Raw genomic sequence first — 18,191 nt, 5'->3', positions numbered from 1 at the left:
TGCAGAATTCCAAATTAACCCGTTGCCACGCCTGTAGATCTGAGAAGGTTGAATAGGTAGAAGCAATATGTCAACAATGTCTAAAACAGCCTATACGAATGCATTTGCGAGTGTTCACCTTCCTTACTATAATCCTCTAAAATCTACAGGAGGGGCCAGGAGTTGATTTGGAATTCAGCCTTAAACATAAAAGTGCCAATAGACTCAGTCTGACCTTGATGTAACTAAATTACATTTTAACTGTACCCTATTTACAACATGAATCGTTCTCTGACCCCTACCTCCGAGGCACTCGTGGAACTGTGAGGATTGGATAGGTGTGCTTATAGCACCATTATAACACATCGTGTTTATACCTAAACCAATCATTCCAGGTGAGCCAATATCTACAGGAGTAGCCTATGGTCCATTTTGCAATTCAGTGATCCTGTTGTGTTGATAAAACAATCACACGATGATCTTGAGTGTCCTTGGTGGTCTTTGCTATCAGTGCTAATGTGATGTGACTGCCCAAGCCTACCTTGCGTTGGCTAACCTTTGCTCCCGAAGCCAGTATGTGAGACAGCCTGAGATCATGCATTACCATGACAACCTTAATACTGTACTCTTGCACCTGTCTGACAGGCTAGCCAAAGCTGTAGCCAAACCCTACAGCTTCCTCATACCTGGACCTGGTCAGACAGGCCAGTGACTGGCTGTGGAGAGGAGGGGGGACGGGTGGTTGTGGGCGTGTGCCTTTGATGGGTTTAGAACTCATCTGCAGTACAGACCTGGGTCAAATACCTCCAAGAATTTACAAACCGTATACATATTTCACCACAATTTAGTTTGGACTTTACACTATTAAATTATTAGCGGGTATTCCAAGAATTTTAGGTGTGTTTGGCCCAGGTCTTCTGCTATAGCTAGTTGTTTGTAGACTGCATATTAACTTAGCAATCACTTATGTTATTTGTATTGCACGAATGTTGCACATTTTATGTTCTGGAAATAATCTTGTGATTTCCCAGTTTATTTATTAAAATAAACACCACTCTTAAAACCTGGTGTCATCCATGGCTCTCTATACTGTGACAGTTTTGAACACCACAAGGTTTAACATCTCTAGTACGGACAGATCCATGGATTCTTTACACTAGATACTTTTACAAGTCATCAGACATCTTGGTAACAAAGCCCAAACACAGACATTCCATTTCCACTTCCATTTAAATAAAAATTGTTTATTCTCTTTTAATATAGTATTTGTTCTATCCATAGCAGAAACGGATCCCCCATGCCACTCAGTGCTTTAACTCCTGAGATCTGATCCCAGCTCAGCACAGCGTCAATCTGACCAACACACATCATACAGAACAACACTGGCCAATACTGATCCAACAACAGTCCTTATGTTCATGTTACAACGGGGTGGAGGTGAGGGAGGGAGTGTTCCTTATTCACTTCTCGAAGCTTGGGTCCAATCCATGTGGGACTGGGCAGAGTGTCGCTACTGCAGTAGCCACGGTGTGCAAGGGTAGGGTTATCAGAGAGAGAGAGAGAGAGAGAGAGAAAGAAAAAAAGAGAGAGAGAGTGTGTATGTATGTATGTATGTATGTATGCATGTATGTATGCATGTATGTATGTATGGGTAGGTGGGTGTATGTGTGTGTTGCAAGTTAACGTCTGATCTCGCACCAGTATGGCTGTTGACTTGGGAGGCAGGGGCTTCTGTCATGAAAGGGTCACAAGTTGAGGTAACAAAGGTTTTCCTGGAGAGGAAGAGAAATCAGATCAGGGAAAATAACGGGAGGGAGGGGTGTGGGTGGGTGTATATATTTGCCTGTACGTGTGTGGTTACCTCCTCTCTGCTCATCATGTTGCATTGGAGCTGTTTATTGCCTTTGTGCCGTCAGAGTTGGAGATGGACTGTTCCTTCAGTATGGGATCTGAGGGCCAAAGACACAGTTTACAAACCAGAGCAATGCATACTGCACTACCAAGTCTTCAGGTTGGGTTGCGTCATGACCATGTGAGTGAGTGAGTGTGTGTGTGTATGTGTATAACATACAGGAGTAGGGGTGCTGCATGGCTGTGTGTGTGTGTGTGTGTGTGTGTGTGTGTGTGTGTGTGTGTTGCATTTACGGCATTTAGCAGACGCATTTATCCAAAGCAACTTACAAGTATACAAGTAAAGCCCAATTTATACTTCTGCGTAAAATCGACGGCGTAGCTTGCGTAGGCCCGCAGCCTACGCCGACACGCACCTCTCCAAAAATGTAACTACGCAACCGTAAGCACTGTGATTGGTCCGCTTGGTAGCACATGATTCCGACTCTCTCGTAGGCCCAAAATGCGGAAGCCATGACAGAAATGTCATTTACTTTTTCTGTAATTACTTATTAATAAAGATTTGAAAAATGATAACCATCTTATTATCTTAGTTTAATATCATTTCAATGCATTATACTAGACATTTTCTTTACAACAAGCATAACAAAAAAAATCGCTATTATGCTGCTATGAGTACACCGTTCCAACGGAGCGCCCCATGGAAGCGTCAAGCACAGCCTTCCCATAGAGGAGCGCGATTCACATTTACGAGATGTACAATCCTGTTTATTTAGAAATAAATGATTAGTTACAGGGAGCCCCATGGCTGTTCGTTGGGATTAAATGATATTTATGATAGACATATTTAATGTAAAGTGATCTACTGTGATTGGTCCGCTTGGTAGCGTCACATTCCGACTCGCTCATAAATGCGGAAGCCATGACAGAAATGTCGTTTACTTTTTCTGTAATTACTTATTAATAAAGATTAGAAAAATTATGATAACCATCTTATTATCTTAGTTTACTGTCATTTCAATGCATTATAGACATTTTCTTTACAACAAGCATAACAAAAATACGTTTTGATCGCTATTATGCCGCTATGAGTACACCGACCAACGCGACCGACCAACGCGACCGACCAACGCAGAAGTATAAATTGGGAGAGCCCTTGCGTAGGCTACGGCGTAGCCGCGTGTAAATTCGACGCAGAAGTATAAATTGGGCTTAAGTGAATCATCTATCTATCAGTCATCGTAAGAAGCTAGGACCAGGGGCCATTGGCAGTCATAATGCTAGAGGGAAGAATTTATTGTGTGTGTGTGTGTGTGTGTGTGTGTGTGTGCGTGTGTTACATACAGAAGTAAGGGTGCTGCATGGCCTCAGCGGCGGTCAGCCTCTGCTGATGGTCGTAACGCAGCAGCTTGTCCAGCAGGTCGAGAGCCTCTGGGCTGACCAGGTGTTGGTTCTCTGTCTGGACAAACTGCTCCCAACGCTTCCTCGTCTGTCTAAGGGGCACAGAGGCGAAGATAGAGACAGATGGAGAGATGACAGACAGAGGAGAGAAAAAGAGGGGGAGAAAAAAAAGAGGAGAAAAAAGCAGATAAGACAACCAATCCAAAAGTGTGATCTGACAATGAAAGTTAACGTAACATGGTTAATGAGGACACAACTGGCCCGACAACGTTTAAAGCAGGGGTCAAACACAGTTACGGTAAGTTAAGTTCAGGGTTATTGAGGTTGTTGCAGGGATCCCATTTAGCATCCACTGTTGTCATAGTGACAAGCATATAGCATACTGTTGTCATTTATTATAACCATTGCCATTTTTTACTCTGGTTGCTGCTGCAATGTCGAAGAACTGAAGCCTAAAAATTGTACTCACTTATACTTTACTTGTATAATGGGATGTAACAATACACCTGATTCTGATTCAGAGAGCCATCCCACTACAGTCTCCTAGCCTCTGATTGATTATGTCCTGTACTATCTTGAATTATGCATATTGCCTTATTGTCTGAAGCCTAAGAATGTGACTCTCTTACACTCATGTAATGTGACACAACAATAAAACTTGACACTTGATAGTACTCACTGGCCAAGCAGGTCTTTGAAGCGTGTGTCCAGTTCTATATGGTACTTGTGTAGGTAGCCAAAGAGCTCGTCAGTCCCCAGAACCTTGGCTATGCGTACGAGCTGAGGAGAGGTATGAGAGATGGACACCGTCAGAGGGACAGAGATACTTAAATACACACCCTGTGATAAACATAACCTGCAGTATCGGGATTTCTACACATTTTCCATTTGAACAATTCCAGACTTTTCCAGGCCTACAGTACAGATTTCAGACTGCTTAGTTGATTTGTGTTTTGGCACATCTGTCAGAAAAACGCCTGTAGCTTAATCTGCTTCATGATCTGTCAAGTGCAAAACAGACTCGCACTACGTAATGACACAATGTAGATCTGCGTAAATTATCTGGCTTTTTGAAAATATACAATAAGTGACCACACCCTGGTCACCACCTGTTCAGCCTGATGCGCTCTGGAGTGAGGTACAGGAGCATAAAGGCTAGAACAAACAGGCTGTCCAACAGTTTCTACCCATGGACCATCAGAACACTGAACAGTAGACATAAGACATGTTCATAAATGTTTATCTTATATGTGTATATGTTTGTGAATATGTGAATATGTTTTGTGTTTTTTTTGCACCTTCGGAAGAGCCACTACAATTTCATTGTATAGGCAACTGTACAACGACAATAAAGTCTATTCTATAAACCGATTACATACATTATAAACCATTTATTAACACTTTACAAACGTGACCTTAATGTTAAGTTTTACCAAATATGGCAGAGGTCTGGAATCACAGATGTATTTTGCGTATATTTCACTCCATACTTGTCCAGACTTGTGTAGGAACCCTGTTATTGAACTGATGGTAAGTACTGCTGTGTGCTTTGGGGTGAGGGTGGTTGGCACCATGCTAGTACATTACCTGGTCGTAGTTGTCCTGGCCATGGAAGAAGGGCTCCTTCAGGAAGATCATACTGGCCAGCATACAGCCCAGGCTCCACATGTCCAAACTGTAGTCATACATCTACACAGGACACACAATCACACAAAATGTATCTTTTTATCTTTTTGTTTTCTTTTTTTGTACTGTGTCCTTGAGTCTGAGAAATTTAATTAAATCTATTATTATTATTAAATGTGAGAAAGAAAGATCTCTATATATCCCACACACAGCTACACTTACTGTTTAACTGTTATTACTTGAGAGTATATTGTTTATTGTATTGTTATTATTCTATTCCTATAACTGCACTGTTGAGGTAACTCGTAATTTGCATTTCATTGCACCTTTACAGCTGTATCCTGTGCACATGATGAATAAACTTTGATTTGATTAACCGCGTCCAGCACACCACATATTGGGTCGGATTCACAGACAAGGCTTGAGCCTAATCCTAGACTAAAAAGCATCTTCAATGGAGATTTTACATTGAACAGTGTACATTATAGTGATTTTAGTCCAGGACTAGGCTTAAACCTTGTTTGTGAAACCAGCCCATAGAACATTATGTATAAGTACCTGATAGTCCACCAGCAGCTCTGGTCCTTTGAAATACCGCGACGCAACTCTGACATTGTACTCCTGGGCAGGGTGGTAGAACTCTGCCAGGCCCCAGTCTATCAGGCGCAACTGGGACACAGAGGGAAAGGCAAAACAAAGTGATTAGACACAGAGGCAGCAGACCATATTTATTATATTGGTCTCTAATTCTACATTATACATCTTACATATAACATACATAGCTCAAGACCCATTGCCCTTGTTCAACTGTACATATCATATTGATATTCATCTCATGTATATTCACTTATTACATTCATTTATACTACTCACTGTAATACCTTATGCTGTAATACCATGCACTGTCTACAATACCTTTTGCAATATCTGGTTAGATGCCAAGCTACATTTAGTTGTCTCAGTACTTGTACTCTGTGCAATGACAATGAAGTTTAATCTAATCAAATGTAATCAGTGACTCTGTGCAGCATGCTCTGGGTGCTGCTGGTTACTGCCACCTGGTGGTATATCACTGCCATAACAGCCCAGGCTGGGCCCTTTCTATCAGTGATTCCCAAACATGTAGTGTGATGACCAGTGGAGACAGGTGGAGGTAGAAACGCATGGGCACACTTTTTAGCATTCCTCATTCCGTTCATCATAATGAGCCCGATTTCTATTTCCATCAGCCCCTGGCCATGACCCATAGAACAGTCATTTGAAGTCTCCTGCTGTCACTGTGTTTCTAGCCAGCAGTCATGCCGTTAATATACTTCTGGCTCAGCTACCTTTCTCATCTGATGGTCGATCATGACGTTGTGTGGCTTCACATCCCTGTGCATGATGCCCATACTGTGGCAGTAGTCCAGAGCCTGAGGGAGAAGAGAAGTGCAGACACAGACACACACACGCACACACACACACACACACACACTGAAGTGACTCATTGGAGGCATCAACACACACACAATGAAGTGACACATTGGAGGCATCAGGAGGACTGAAGACTGCAGTAGAGGAGCCCTTTGCTTCCTCATAATCCAGCATGGTTTACCTTGAGAAGCTCGTACATGTAGAAACGGATATCGAAGTCAGTTAATTTCTGGTAGAGCTCCTGTGAATGAAATTGTGAAAGGTTAAATCATTCCAAAAATACCCATTCTTAAAATGTAGCTGTTAAAGGGATGGTTATATGTAACATGATATCAGTATTGACATTTTTATTACTATATTACCATTTAGGCTATTACTGATTTTAAACATTAATATCTTTTAGAAATTATTAATGTTATTCTTTTATGGAGAGATCAGTAAGTTCCTAGTTTTGAAAGTAAGTAGTTTGACATTAACATCATCAGTACCTTAAAGTCTGTGTTATTGATGCACTCAAAGACAAGCGCTGGGGTTCTGGACTGCAAAGAGAGGGTAACAAAATGCTTACTTGGTCAAACAACAGGCTGAACAGTAACATTGATGAGGACACACTCAATGACAAGCATGGATTTTCAAGAGAATCACAAATTAAGTGCAGCGCACACCTGTACGGAAAGTACACATGCCCCACTGCATCCCTTTCTCTTCCCTTTGATTAAGTATTCATTGATCTAATATGATTGAATTGGTCAAATCAAGCCTTCCACTGCATTGCTTTAACCAATCAGGTCATGTCAGATCAGTGAAATCTTCAAGGAAGGAAGGAAGGTTGCCTTTTTTAAATAACTCAATCAGAAGCCAGTATTTCCTAAGGGAAACGTACCACAGGGTCCTTCACAGTGTCCACTAGGCGAATGATGTTGGTTCCTCCACGAAGGTTCTCAAGGATCTTGATTTCACGCTTGATCTTCTTCTTCTTGACAGGCTGAAAGGGGTTTAAGTGTAGAGACAAGAGACATGACAAGACATGTAGCAAAACCTCACACTTACTGTGAATCGCCACAATGTCACAATGACCTACAGTATTGTGAATGTCGACTGGAGAGGCAGCAGCTGTACCCCCTGTGGAGGCCTACTGCCTGGAGGCCCCAAGCATTTCTCAATGCTGGAAGCCAACCCAAGCCTGTGTGTACGTTTTTTGTGTTGATGATTTTTCCTAGTAAAAGTCCTGTTTAACATTACAACCATGTCAGAAATCTGCTTGGGGAATGAGGGGATTTGTTTTAAATGTTGGATTTAGCAAATGCGAGTGCAGTGTTTCCCCTAGGTTTGCTGCCTTGGGGGGGTGGCATGGACCGTGGCATGGACCCCCCCCCCAGGGGGTAAGACCCTGCGACATACCAGCGTCATGTCCAGGGGGTGTACTAACTTGTACATTAAGCCGCCTCACGCTACGGAAACAGGAGATAGGCTCCTTCCCTATGGGCCATTAGGCTCGAGAACCGTCGGTTCTCAAGGCTACTTACTTACGTGGTCTTGACTACCTGTCCACTTTCTCACCTGGTTCTTGCGCTCTCTCTCTCTGGTGTGCCGACACCATCCTGCTCTCTCTCCTTCTCTCCCTCCCTATCCTCCTCTCTCCCTTTTGCTGTCAACCAAAAGGCAAACATAACAACCAGTATTTATTATACTGGTTTTTATTATTATTTATTATTTATTATAATGAGTATTTATAATCTAATAAGAGGTATAAATTGATCCATATCAATTTATAACATAATTATAATTGAATATTGGATTGCTGTGGGCAATGCAGTCAGATAATGTCATTTTGACTTTACTCTCTCACCTGAGAAAAAAATCGTATGTCCAACTATAAAAAACAGACATTTCCAATGCTTCAATCCACTGTCCATGTACTGTAAATATGCCATTATGGTATTACCATGAAGCCCAATTCTAGCAGAATAAGAAAGATTGTATATCTACTAGGGATGTCCCGATCCGATACTGATATCGGATATCGACCCGATATTGGTCCGGAATGCTTGATCGGGGATCGCACCAAAAAAAAAAAAGGCTCCGATCCGATCCTACTGTCATCCGCAGTCAAACTTATGTGTATAAGCGATGGGGGAATGAAAACAGTGAACGGAAACGCGTGTCGCAGAAATGCTTCACGCGAGTCGCAGAAATGCTTCACGTGAGTCCTATATGCGCTTAAAATGCGCATAGCGCTGTGTGCTTCCGGTTTCATTACAAAGAGGTTAACCCTATATGTGCCTGACGTCTAACAACATTCAAATGACTCTAACTTTCAATGTATGACACATCATTTGAAAGCTTATGATCCGTAGTTCCAATCCACAACACGTCGCATTTGTTGCTTTAATAAAGGCTGGCAGTCTTTAATTTAACTGTTGTTGGTGTGGACTATATACTGGGGAGGTATTTGTTATTATTCAGGGGTCAAAAAATGTATACAAATATCGGATCGGTATCGGTATCGCCGATACCCGAAGCCCAGGTATCGGTATCGGTAGTGAAAAAGTGGGATCGGGACTAGGGCTGCACGATTAATCGATTTTAAATCGAAATCGCGATTTGAAATGATGCGATTAGCTAATCGCAAAGCCTGCGATTTGCCTGCGATTTTTTTTTTTTTTTTTTTTTTTTTTGCTATTTAGCAGACGCTTTTAATCCAAAGCGATTTACAATTACGAATTACAGGGACATTCCCCCTGGAGTAACTGAGGGCTAAGTGCCTTAGTCAAGGGCACACTAGTAGTGGTGTGGTTTCAGGCGGGATTTGAACTCACACAACCTTCCGATCACAAGTCCAACTCACTAGACCACCACTACCCGTATGGGATACGTCATACAGCGCGTCGGATTCAACGTCAATGAACGTCAACGTCAATGAACGTCAACAATGAACGTCAACAATGAACGTGAACGTCAATGAACGTCAATGAACGTCAACGTCAATGAACGCACACCAACAACATCGCATCGTATTTTTTGAAAGTACCTGCCCTTTTCCAAACAGCTTCCAATTAAGCTTTCCTAGATGGTTGTGTGAAACAAACCACCTGAGTCAGTTCTATATCGTGGAGCTCCGCCCCATAGGGGAGCTCTGCTCCTATTGGTTTACCCGCTACCTAAAGTAGCCAATGACTGAATTTTTCAATGCCTGCGCCCGCCTGGGGTGCTATATAAAGGGGTGTACTTCGCTACCTCATTCTCCCAAAAAGTTCAGCACGGGTTTATATCTGAAGACTGAGAAGGACGACTACTAAGACTGGAGAACCCGCCAGACTTTTCCCTTCAAGATATGGATCGTCCGCCGCCTATGGAGAAGTTCCTCCGGGACGCCTGCCGCTGCGACTTCCAAGCAGCGGAGGACACTTTTCCCTTCAGCGATGGATCGTCCGCCGCCGACCACGAAGAAGTTCCTCCGGGACACCTGCCGCTGCGATTTCCTAGCAGCGGAGGACAAGCACGACTTCTGCCACGTCTGCCTCGGCCCCGAACATGCCGAGGCGGCGTTGGTCGCCTCCCCCAGCTGCCTCCCCTTCCACCTCCTTTCCGTCGCGGAAAGGCGAAAGGGGATGGCCTGGATCAAGGAGAGCGTTTTCCCCTGGCGGGCGCTATATCGGGGATGCTATCCGACTCGAATAGCTCTGCCGATGATGCGTCCGGACAGGCCCCAGAGCGGCGTTCTGGGCAGGCACCTCCCCAAGTAGGGATGGTCCCGCCCGCTCAGCCGGCCCTGACACCACGCCGCCCTCACCCAGCTGAGTGGTCGGTGCCGGTGTCAGAATCAGAAAGCTCTGATGAGCTCGGTGCGCAGGCGGCGGCGAATAACATCGCCGTGTTTAACGCCGCCATTGCGAAGATCACCACAGACCGACCCAACGGTCTGTCTGCAGCGGAGGCGGAGTTTCTGAGCAAACTCAGTGCCGCGACGACACGAGGCGTTATTACATCAAAAACCCCTCCATGTCTATCAAGACCTGGCCCAGCTCATGAGCGTGCGGCCGGTTCTTTGATTATCAGGCATAATAAACCTGCGTCAATAAAGAGCATTGTTACACATAACAAACACTCTTTACAGACGGTAAGTCAGACGGTAAATCCCTAAGGAGGATTTCCCATGGTATCTACCGGAGCGGAGACCCACCTGCCTTGTCAGAGTGTGGTCGAATCGCTACCGGTTAGAAACGAAGCGGAGACTAGCCCAGCTTACCGGCGTGTGGCCAGCTCTCTGCCTAGCGGACTTACCCCTATCACGACACGAGGCGGTATTTACATCAAAAACCCCTCCATGTCTATTCAAGACCTGGCCCAGCTCATGAGCGTGCGGCCGGTTCTTTGATTATCAGGCATAATAAACCTGCGTCAATAAAGAGCATTGTTACACATAACAAACACTCTTTACAGACGGTAAGTCAGACGGTAAATCCCTAAGGAGGATTTCCCATGGTATCTACCGGAGCGGAGACCCACCTGCCTTGTCAGAGTGTGGTCGAATCGCTACCGGTTAGAAACGAAGCGGAGACTAGCCCAGCTTACCGGCGTGTGGCCAGCTCTCTGCCTAGCGGACTTACCCCTATCACGACACGAGGCGGTATTTACATCAAAAACCCCTCCATGTCTATTCAAGACCTGGCCCAGCTCATGAGCGTGCGGCCGGTTCTTTGATTATCAGGCATAATAAACCTGCGTCAATAAAGAGCATTGTTTCACATAATAAACACTCTTTACAGACGGTAAGTCAGACGGTAAATCCCTAAGGAGGATTTTCCATGGTATCTACCGGAGCGGAGACCCACCTGCCTTGTCAGAGTGTGGTCGAATCGCTACCAGTTAGAAACGAAGCGGAGACTAGCCCAGCTTACCGGCGTGTGGCCAGCTCTCTGCCTAGCAGACTTACCCCTATCACGACACGAGGCGGTATTTACATCAAAAACCCCTCCATGTCTATTCAAGACTTGGCCCAGCTCATGAGCGTGCGGCCGGTTCTTTGATTATCAGGCATAATAAACCTGCGTCAATAAAGAGCATTGTTACACATAACAAACACTCTTTACAGACGGTAAGTCAGACGGTAAATCCCTAAGGAGGATTTTCCATGGTATCTACCGGAGCGGAGACCCACCTGCCTTGTCAGAGTGTGGTCGAATCGCTACCAGTTAGAAACGAAGCGGAGACTAGCCCAGCTTACCGGCGTGTGGCCAGCTCTCTGCCTAGCGGACTTACCCCTATCACGACACGAGGCGTTATTTACATCAAAAACCCCTCCATGTCTATCAAGACCTGGCCCAGCTCATGAGCGTGCGGCCGGTTCTTTGATTATCAGGCATAATAAACCTGCGTCAATAAAGAGCATTGTTACACATAACAAACACTCTTTACAGACGGCAGCCCATCCCTTTTTCGAAATGACCCCACCTTGGGCTGTGCCATCTCCTCGGTGGGCAGCGGCGGCTGGGGTCATACAGAAATTCAAGCTTTTTCTGTCGACTGCACCACAACAGACGGCCCAGCCGCTGTCGTTGCTTTATGCAGAATGACTAGAAGGGACAGGTATTCTGTCGGGCTGGCTTGACAGGACATTGAGGAGGGGATATGCACTACAGTTCATTCAGCCTCCTCCGCCCTTCAGGGGCGTGAGAGAGACTGTTTTTTGTCCTGCCCGATAAAGACACGTGCGCTCCGGGAGGAGATTACGAATCTCCTAACAAAGGGCGCAGTGACATTGGTTCCGAGGGACCAGTGGGACATGAGATGGTACTCCCCGTATTTCCTTGTCCCAAAGAATTCGGGAGACATGAGACCCATACTAGATTTCAGGGTCCTCAACGAGAGAGTGGCGAAACGCCCCTTTCGTAGATACCTGAGGGTCGCGTATTTCGTGTGCCAATCACAGAGTGGCACAGGAAATTCCTACGTTTTGTTTTCCAAGGGAAGGTTTACGAGTACACGCGCCTGCCCTTCGGGTACGCGCTTGCTCCTCGTTTTTTCTCCAAATGCGTGCAGACAGCACTCGAACCACTGAGGCGTAACGAGATACGCATAATATGCGGATCTCGACGACCTACTGGTCTTGGCCCAATGCCCAAATCGAGCCATTCGGGACGCAACCTCACTGGTGCAGCGCCTCACTCAGCTGGGGTTAGCTGTAAACTGGACAGAGAGTGCTCCGTGGCCGGCTCAACAGTTTTCCTATCTAGGCATTCAGTTGGATACTGCCGAGATGAGGGCCAGTTTATCGGCACCACGGAGAGCGACACTGACGTCAGCTCCCTGGGTGTGTCGAGTGACAAATACAATCACCGCTCTGTCAAGGATGTCCTTACTAGGACTGAGGTCTGCAGCCCATGTAGTGGTCCCCTTAGGCCTGTTACACATGTGCAGACTGCAGAGGCGGTTCGCACGACTGCGACGGGTTCCAGTGAGAACGCCGTCGCAAGTTGATTGTAATACAGAGATCGGTCAAAACCGACCTGAGCTACTGGAGAGACCCGCGCGTCATCGCGCGCGGAGTCGCCTGAGTTCGCTGAAAGCTCTCCACATTCCAGGTCTGCTCAACGAAGGAGCAGATCTGTTATCACGGGGAGGCCCGAGGGACGACGACTGGAGGTTAGCACCCTCCATTGTGTCGCTGATTTGGGCACGGTTCGGGCAAGCAGAAGTGGTTCTGTTTGCGTCACGGACGAATGCGCAGTGTCGCCTTTGGTTCTTCCTGCGCGAACAGGACAACCCGCCATTGGGAGTCGATACATTCGCACACCACCCATGGCCGAGGGTCCTGTTATACGCGTTCCCACCCCTGACATCTATCCTCCCACTGTTGGCACGAGTGAGGTCAGAGAGGCTAGAGTTAATTCTTGTAGCCCCGGACCGTCCCGGAGCCCCGTGGTTTCCGGAACTGATGGAGATGTTGGTAGAGGGCCCATGGCCCATACCTCATCGACAAGATGCACTCTCTCAAGCCAGAGGCTTGGTGAGGGGGCCGCCTATGATGGGGGGCCCCCTCATGGCCTGGTTACTGAGAGGGATTTGTTAGAACGCAGGGGTCTGACAGACGCGGTCATTCAGACCATTCAGAGTGCGCGCGCGCAATCCACTGCAAAGGGATATGCGGCGCGCTGGCAAGTGTGTACACAGTGTGAGGGACAGGACGTTGACCCAGTCTGCTGTCGGGTCGAAACGTTCTTGTGCTTCTTACAGTCGCTGTTTGACAAGGGATTGGCGGCGAGAACTATTAAAGTTTACGCGGCTGCCATCTCAGCTTGTCATGAGGGTTTTGCGACAACGACACTGTTCAGTCATTCGCTGGTTAAGCGTTTTTTGACTGGAGTGTGTAGGCTTAGACGCCCTCATAGGACTCTAATGCCAAAATGGGACCTGTCGATTGTGCTAGAGGCGCTGTGCGTGCCCCATTCGAACCCATTGACACTGTGTCGTTGCGTTTATTGTCTCTCAAGACGAGTCAGCTCCTCGCCTTGACTACGGCTAAGCGAGTGAGTGATTTATGTGCTCTCTCGACACGGGCAGATTGTTTGATCATATCTGATGACAAAACAAAAGCTGTGTTACGCCCTAACCCGGTTTTTATCCCTAAGGTTAATCGTGGGTTTAGGGTTCAGAGCTGTGCTCTGAGCGCCTTTTTTCCTCCTCCTCACGACGGAGAGAGGGAGAGGCGTTTACATTGTCTATGTCCGGTCCGCGCGTTGGCACAATATGTGAAGCGCACGGCAGGACTGAGATCTTCTCCCCAGCTTCTGATCTGCTACGGCGGACAGAAAGCCGGGGCACCACTCTCGAAGCAGAGGCTGTCCCATTGGATTTGCGAGGCTATTAGCCTCGCATACGAATCGAAGGGGCAGCCCGTGCCGACTGGCATTCGGGCTCATTCCACCAGGGGCATGGCCACATCAGTGGTCATTCTCAGGGGAGTGGGAGTGGAGGAGATATGTGAGGCGGCGTCTTGGTCGTCGCCATCACTTTTTGTACGGTATTACTTGAAAGATATTCTTCCTCATCCTTTTCTCATTCTGTCCTCAGTTTTGCTGATGACTGATGTAGTGGGAAGGCACTTGGATTACCCTGGTCATGGGGATTCTATTCAAGTGTTGTCAGGATGAATACGGATGTGCCTGGGGAGGGGACCCTCCTCCAGGACATGTTCCGTTAGATCAACAACCCTACGTGCTCACGTAAGGGTTAGATCAGTGATATTTCTTCCGCATCCTTTTCTCATTCTGTCCTCAGTTTTGCTGATGACTGATGTAGTGGGGAAAGCACTTGGATCACCCTGGTTGGGGATTCTATTCAAGTGCTGTCAGGATGATTACGGATGTGCCTGGGGAGGGGACCCTCCTCCAGGACATGTTCCGTTAGATCTACAACCCTACGTGCTCACGTAAGGGTTAGGTCAGTGATATTCTTCCTCAATCCTTTCTCATTCTGTCCTCAGTTTTGCTGATGACTGATGTTGTGGGAAGGGCACTTGGATTACCCTGGTCATGGGGATTCTATTCAAGTGCTGTCAGGATGAATACGGATGTGCCTGGGGAGGGGACCCTCCTCCAGGACATGTCTGTTAGATCAACAACCCAACGTAAGGGTTAGGTAAGTGATATTTCTTCCTCATCCTTTTCTCACTCTGTCCTCAGTTTGCTGAGGACTGATGTAGTGGGGATGGCACTTGGATTACCCTGGTTGGGGATGCTATTCAAGTGCTGTCAGGATGATTACGGATGTGCCTGGGGAGGGGACCCTCCTCCAGGACATGTTCCGTTAGATCTACAACCCTGCGTGCTCACGTAAGGGCTAGATCAGTGGAGCAGACTCGTGTGGGTTGGGCCAACTTTTTAAGGTTGTCTTGAACCAACATCAGTGGTCAGCTCCGGGTGCCGCTGAGATTGTTTTACGGATTAATAGTCTCAGTGGGGGTACATTTGGCCTCGTTCGCTCCGCCTAAACCAATAGGAGCAGAGCTCCCCTATGGGGCGGAGCTCCACGATATAGAACGATAGTTATGGAGATAGACTCCAGTTCTATGAGTGGAGCGGAGCCCCATAGGGCTGCTGGCCCACTTCGACTCGTTCAAACCCGGCTGTTTTTGTATGTTTGGGAGAATGAGGTAGCGAAGTACACCCCTTTATATAGCACCCCAGGCGGGCGCAGGCATTGAAAAATTCAGTCATTGGCTACTTTAGGTAGCGGGTAAACCAATAGGAGCAGAGCTCCCCTATGGGGCTCCGCTCCACTCATAGAACTGGAGTCTATCTCCATAACTATCGTTAGTAATGCTCCATCACATGTTTTAATCTGAAGCTTGATTTTAAAGCAACCCAACTTTAAAGCAACCCAATGTAAGTTTAGTTCTTTCACACGTAGCTCGGGCTGTGGGGGTGCTAGAGGAGGGAGCCTCTAAGTCCCCTGAAGACGTACAAACAAACTGCACGTTGATACGACCTTCCTAGCCGGAGATATGGCCACACTTTACAAAAACTTCCTTTTTTTTTTTTTTTTTTTTTTTGCTATTTAAAAAAATAATAATCGCAAATTAATCGCAATCGCGATATCTGTCCAAATAATCGCAATTCGATTTTTTCCCCAAATCGTGCAGCCCTAATCGGGACATCCCTAATATCTACTTTAAGTAAAATAATAAAGTGCCTCCAGTTAGCTCTTTAGCTGGCAAGTGTGCAAGGAGACTAGCTCATCTCATCACCCCTGAGCTAGCTAGCTAGCTTGCTAGTTCTTTGCCACTATTTACATACCATGGAACTATAATCAGACACTTTCTAGTCACAATAATAAAGACCAATTTGAACCAACTTGCTCTGTTTGAACACTCAGCAATTATATTTGCTAACGTTTCAACTTGCTTACTTTCTTATTCTATCTGAAGACATCTCACCCGGCAAAAACTCTCTCGCGTCGCGCGCGCACTCGTGCAAAATCTTGTATTATTCTCCAGCGCGAAGCGAAGTGTGGAGAGATAGGTCTGGCTATGTGAGACTACTGGCGGACTAACGTTACCAACGAGCCTATGGGCTTGCCACTCGCCAGATTCGGGTTGGGTGCATTTTTAAAAAGCGGATATTTTAGCCTGCTTGTCAGATGTTTGGTGTCTACGTCCATAATAATTCCTCTTTCTTGGGGGGGCGGGGGGCCAAGGCAATGGTAGGGGAAACACTGGAGTGTCTCTGCTGGCTGGCTCATTTCTGTGTTCATGTTTCCAAACTAAATAACTACCAAACAGGTCCTTTGCTAGTTTTAAGGCCATGCAACTAAGACATTTGCTGAATAAAAACATGAAAATGATCGACAGATTAATTGTTTCAGTTAGACATAGTAGAGGGGACACTATACTGAATTGCAATCTGAATTGTCATTGCAATACCAATTGCAGTCAAAAGAGGGCATAGGGTGCCTTTAAAATAGTGCTAAATGGTCACGATAAATCGGTAGCGAAAAAGGAAAGAGATCGTATGATGAAGAATATTTGGTGAGTATAACATTTTAATGCACACAATTGTATAGAAGAATACTTGAAACTTAGTTAGAAAAAGTAGCATTTTCAAGGTTTGTGCAGCCAGAGGGGGCAGTAAAGCGCTTCACCTTTTATGTTACAAATGAATTATCTAATTTGTGGCGGATGGACACTGGCATACGATGACTGAATAGAACATTCGCATTGTACTTTAACATGTGTGCGACTGCGTGTAGGAATTATGCCACCTGTCGTAAGACAATGGTATCCTATATTCTGCTTGCTTATGTACTTGAGTACCGTTGAGTATCGATGATTACCCCCTCCCCCTCCTTACCCAAACACTCAAACGGTCACAAAACAAACGAAAGCTCACCTTGAGGATTTTGACCACAACTTTCTCATTGTTGCTGACGTTGATGGCTTCAAACACCTCACTGTACTTCCCTCTGCCCAGTTTACGCACCAACTGATAGTTATCCTGATTACTGCACAGAAAAATGACATTATGATAAATACATAGACGAATTGTACACACACATGCCCATCAATTGTAGCATACATAATCACACACACAGGTGACTTTCACACACATCATATTACAATACTTATTTTACCTCCAGCTTGGCACATGAGCGTCATAGTCCCAGTATTCTCTGCTCTTCTGCGTGTTGACGTCGGTGTACACCCGAGCTTTGCTGCTGGCCGCCGGGCCGGGCATGGCGAGCTTGGGCGCTCGGTGTCGTTGAGGTGGCTCACCTCCTCCAACACCTCCAACAACACTCCTCTGGACGCTGAGGTGGAAGAAGGCAGGGCACTGAGCAGCGTTGATTCGTGACGTAATTACCCCGGTATAAGAGTTAACATCGGTTTGGGCTACTTTGGCCCGTGGCTGGTGGACGCCGCAGTCGACTGCCGAGTCTCTCCGGTCAGCAGCGCTCGCCGTGCGGATTGTCAGTGCTATAACGAACGAGTGTCTGAGCCCCCTGAACAACCTGTTAGGGAAAATAATATAAGGGTGGACCGCCAGCTTCAGGGAGGCGACGGGAGAGGGGGGCCAGAGGATGAGGTAGAAGAGAAGGACACACACTAGGGGTTCAATCACGATCGGATAGCTAACCGTGTCTGCTCACTCAGAAAGAGACGTGATTAAATCAATGTAGAGGCCGAGCAGCGCCGGGTTAACGTTAGCTAGCAGGCTAATTGAATTTGACAGACCACCACTCGGTGTCAGGGATAAGCACGGATAAGCTAGCTAGCTAGTTGTGCCCATTCATAACGCACAATGGAAAATAAATCTAGCTACCGATAGCGACAGTCACACTGCTTGAGGAGAGGCTATTTAGCAATAACTAGGTCATATATCGCTTATTCCAACGTGTGAGCCTGCTCGTTTCGCTACCTGTGG

The 18,191-nt window shown here is 46.4% G+C and overlaps 1 protein-coding gene across 1 annotated transcript; it reads right to left on the bottom strand.

Annotated features, from left to right (window-relative positions):
* Positions 1 to 1,248: 1,248 nt before the first annotated feature.
* LOC308157249 (casein kinase II subunit alpha'-like) lies at positions 1,249 to 17,899 on the bottom strand. The gene is made up of 12 exons (XM_080530774.1): positions 17,401 to 17,899; positions 17,160 to 17,271; positions 7,154 to 7,255; positions 6,759 to 6,809; positions 6,452 to 6,511; positions 6,186 to 6,269; positions 5,416 to 5,526; positions 4,819 to 4,920; positions 3,911 to 4,011; positions 3,175 to 3,323; positions 1,841 to 1,928; positions 1,249 to 1,751 (listed from the first exon to the last, which is right to left on the bottom strand). Exons 1-11 carry the CDS (start codon positions 17,502 to 17,504, stop codon positions 1,855 to 1,857), a joined length of 1,050 nt encoding a protein of 349 aa, XP_080386900.1. The 5' UTR covers positions 17,505 to 17,899; the 3' UTR covers positions 1,249 to 1,751; positions 1,841 to 1,854.
* Between the last annotated feature and the right edge of the window lie 292 nt (positions 17,900 to 18,191).

This window comes from Nansenia antarctica (genome assembly GCF_963989245.1).
Source record: "Nansenia antarctica genome assembly, chromosome: 5".
NCBI lineage: Eukaryota > Metazoa > Chordata > Actinopteri > Argentiniformes > Microstomatidae > Nansenia > Nansenia antarctica.
This window is presented reverse-complemented; position numbering and strand designations above follow the sequence as displayed.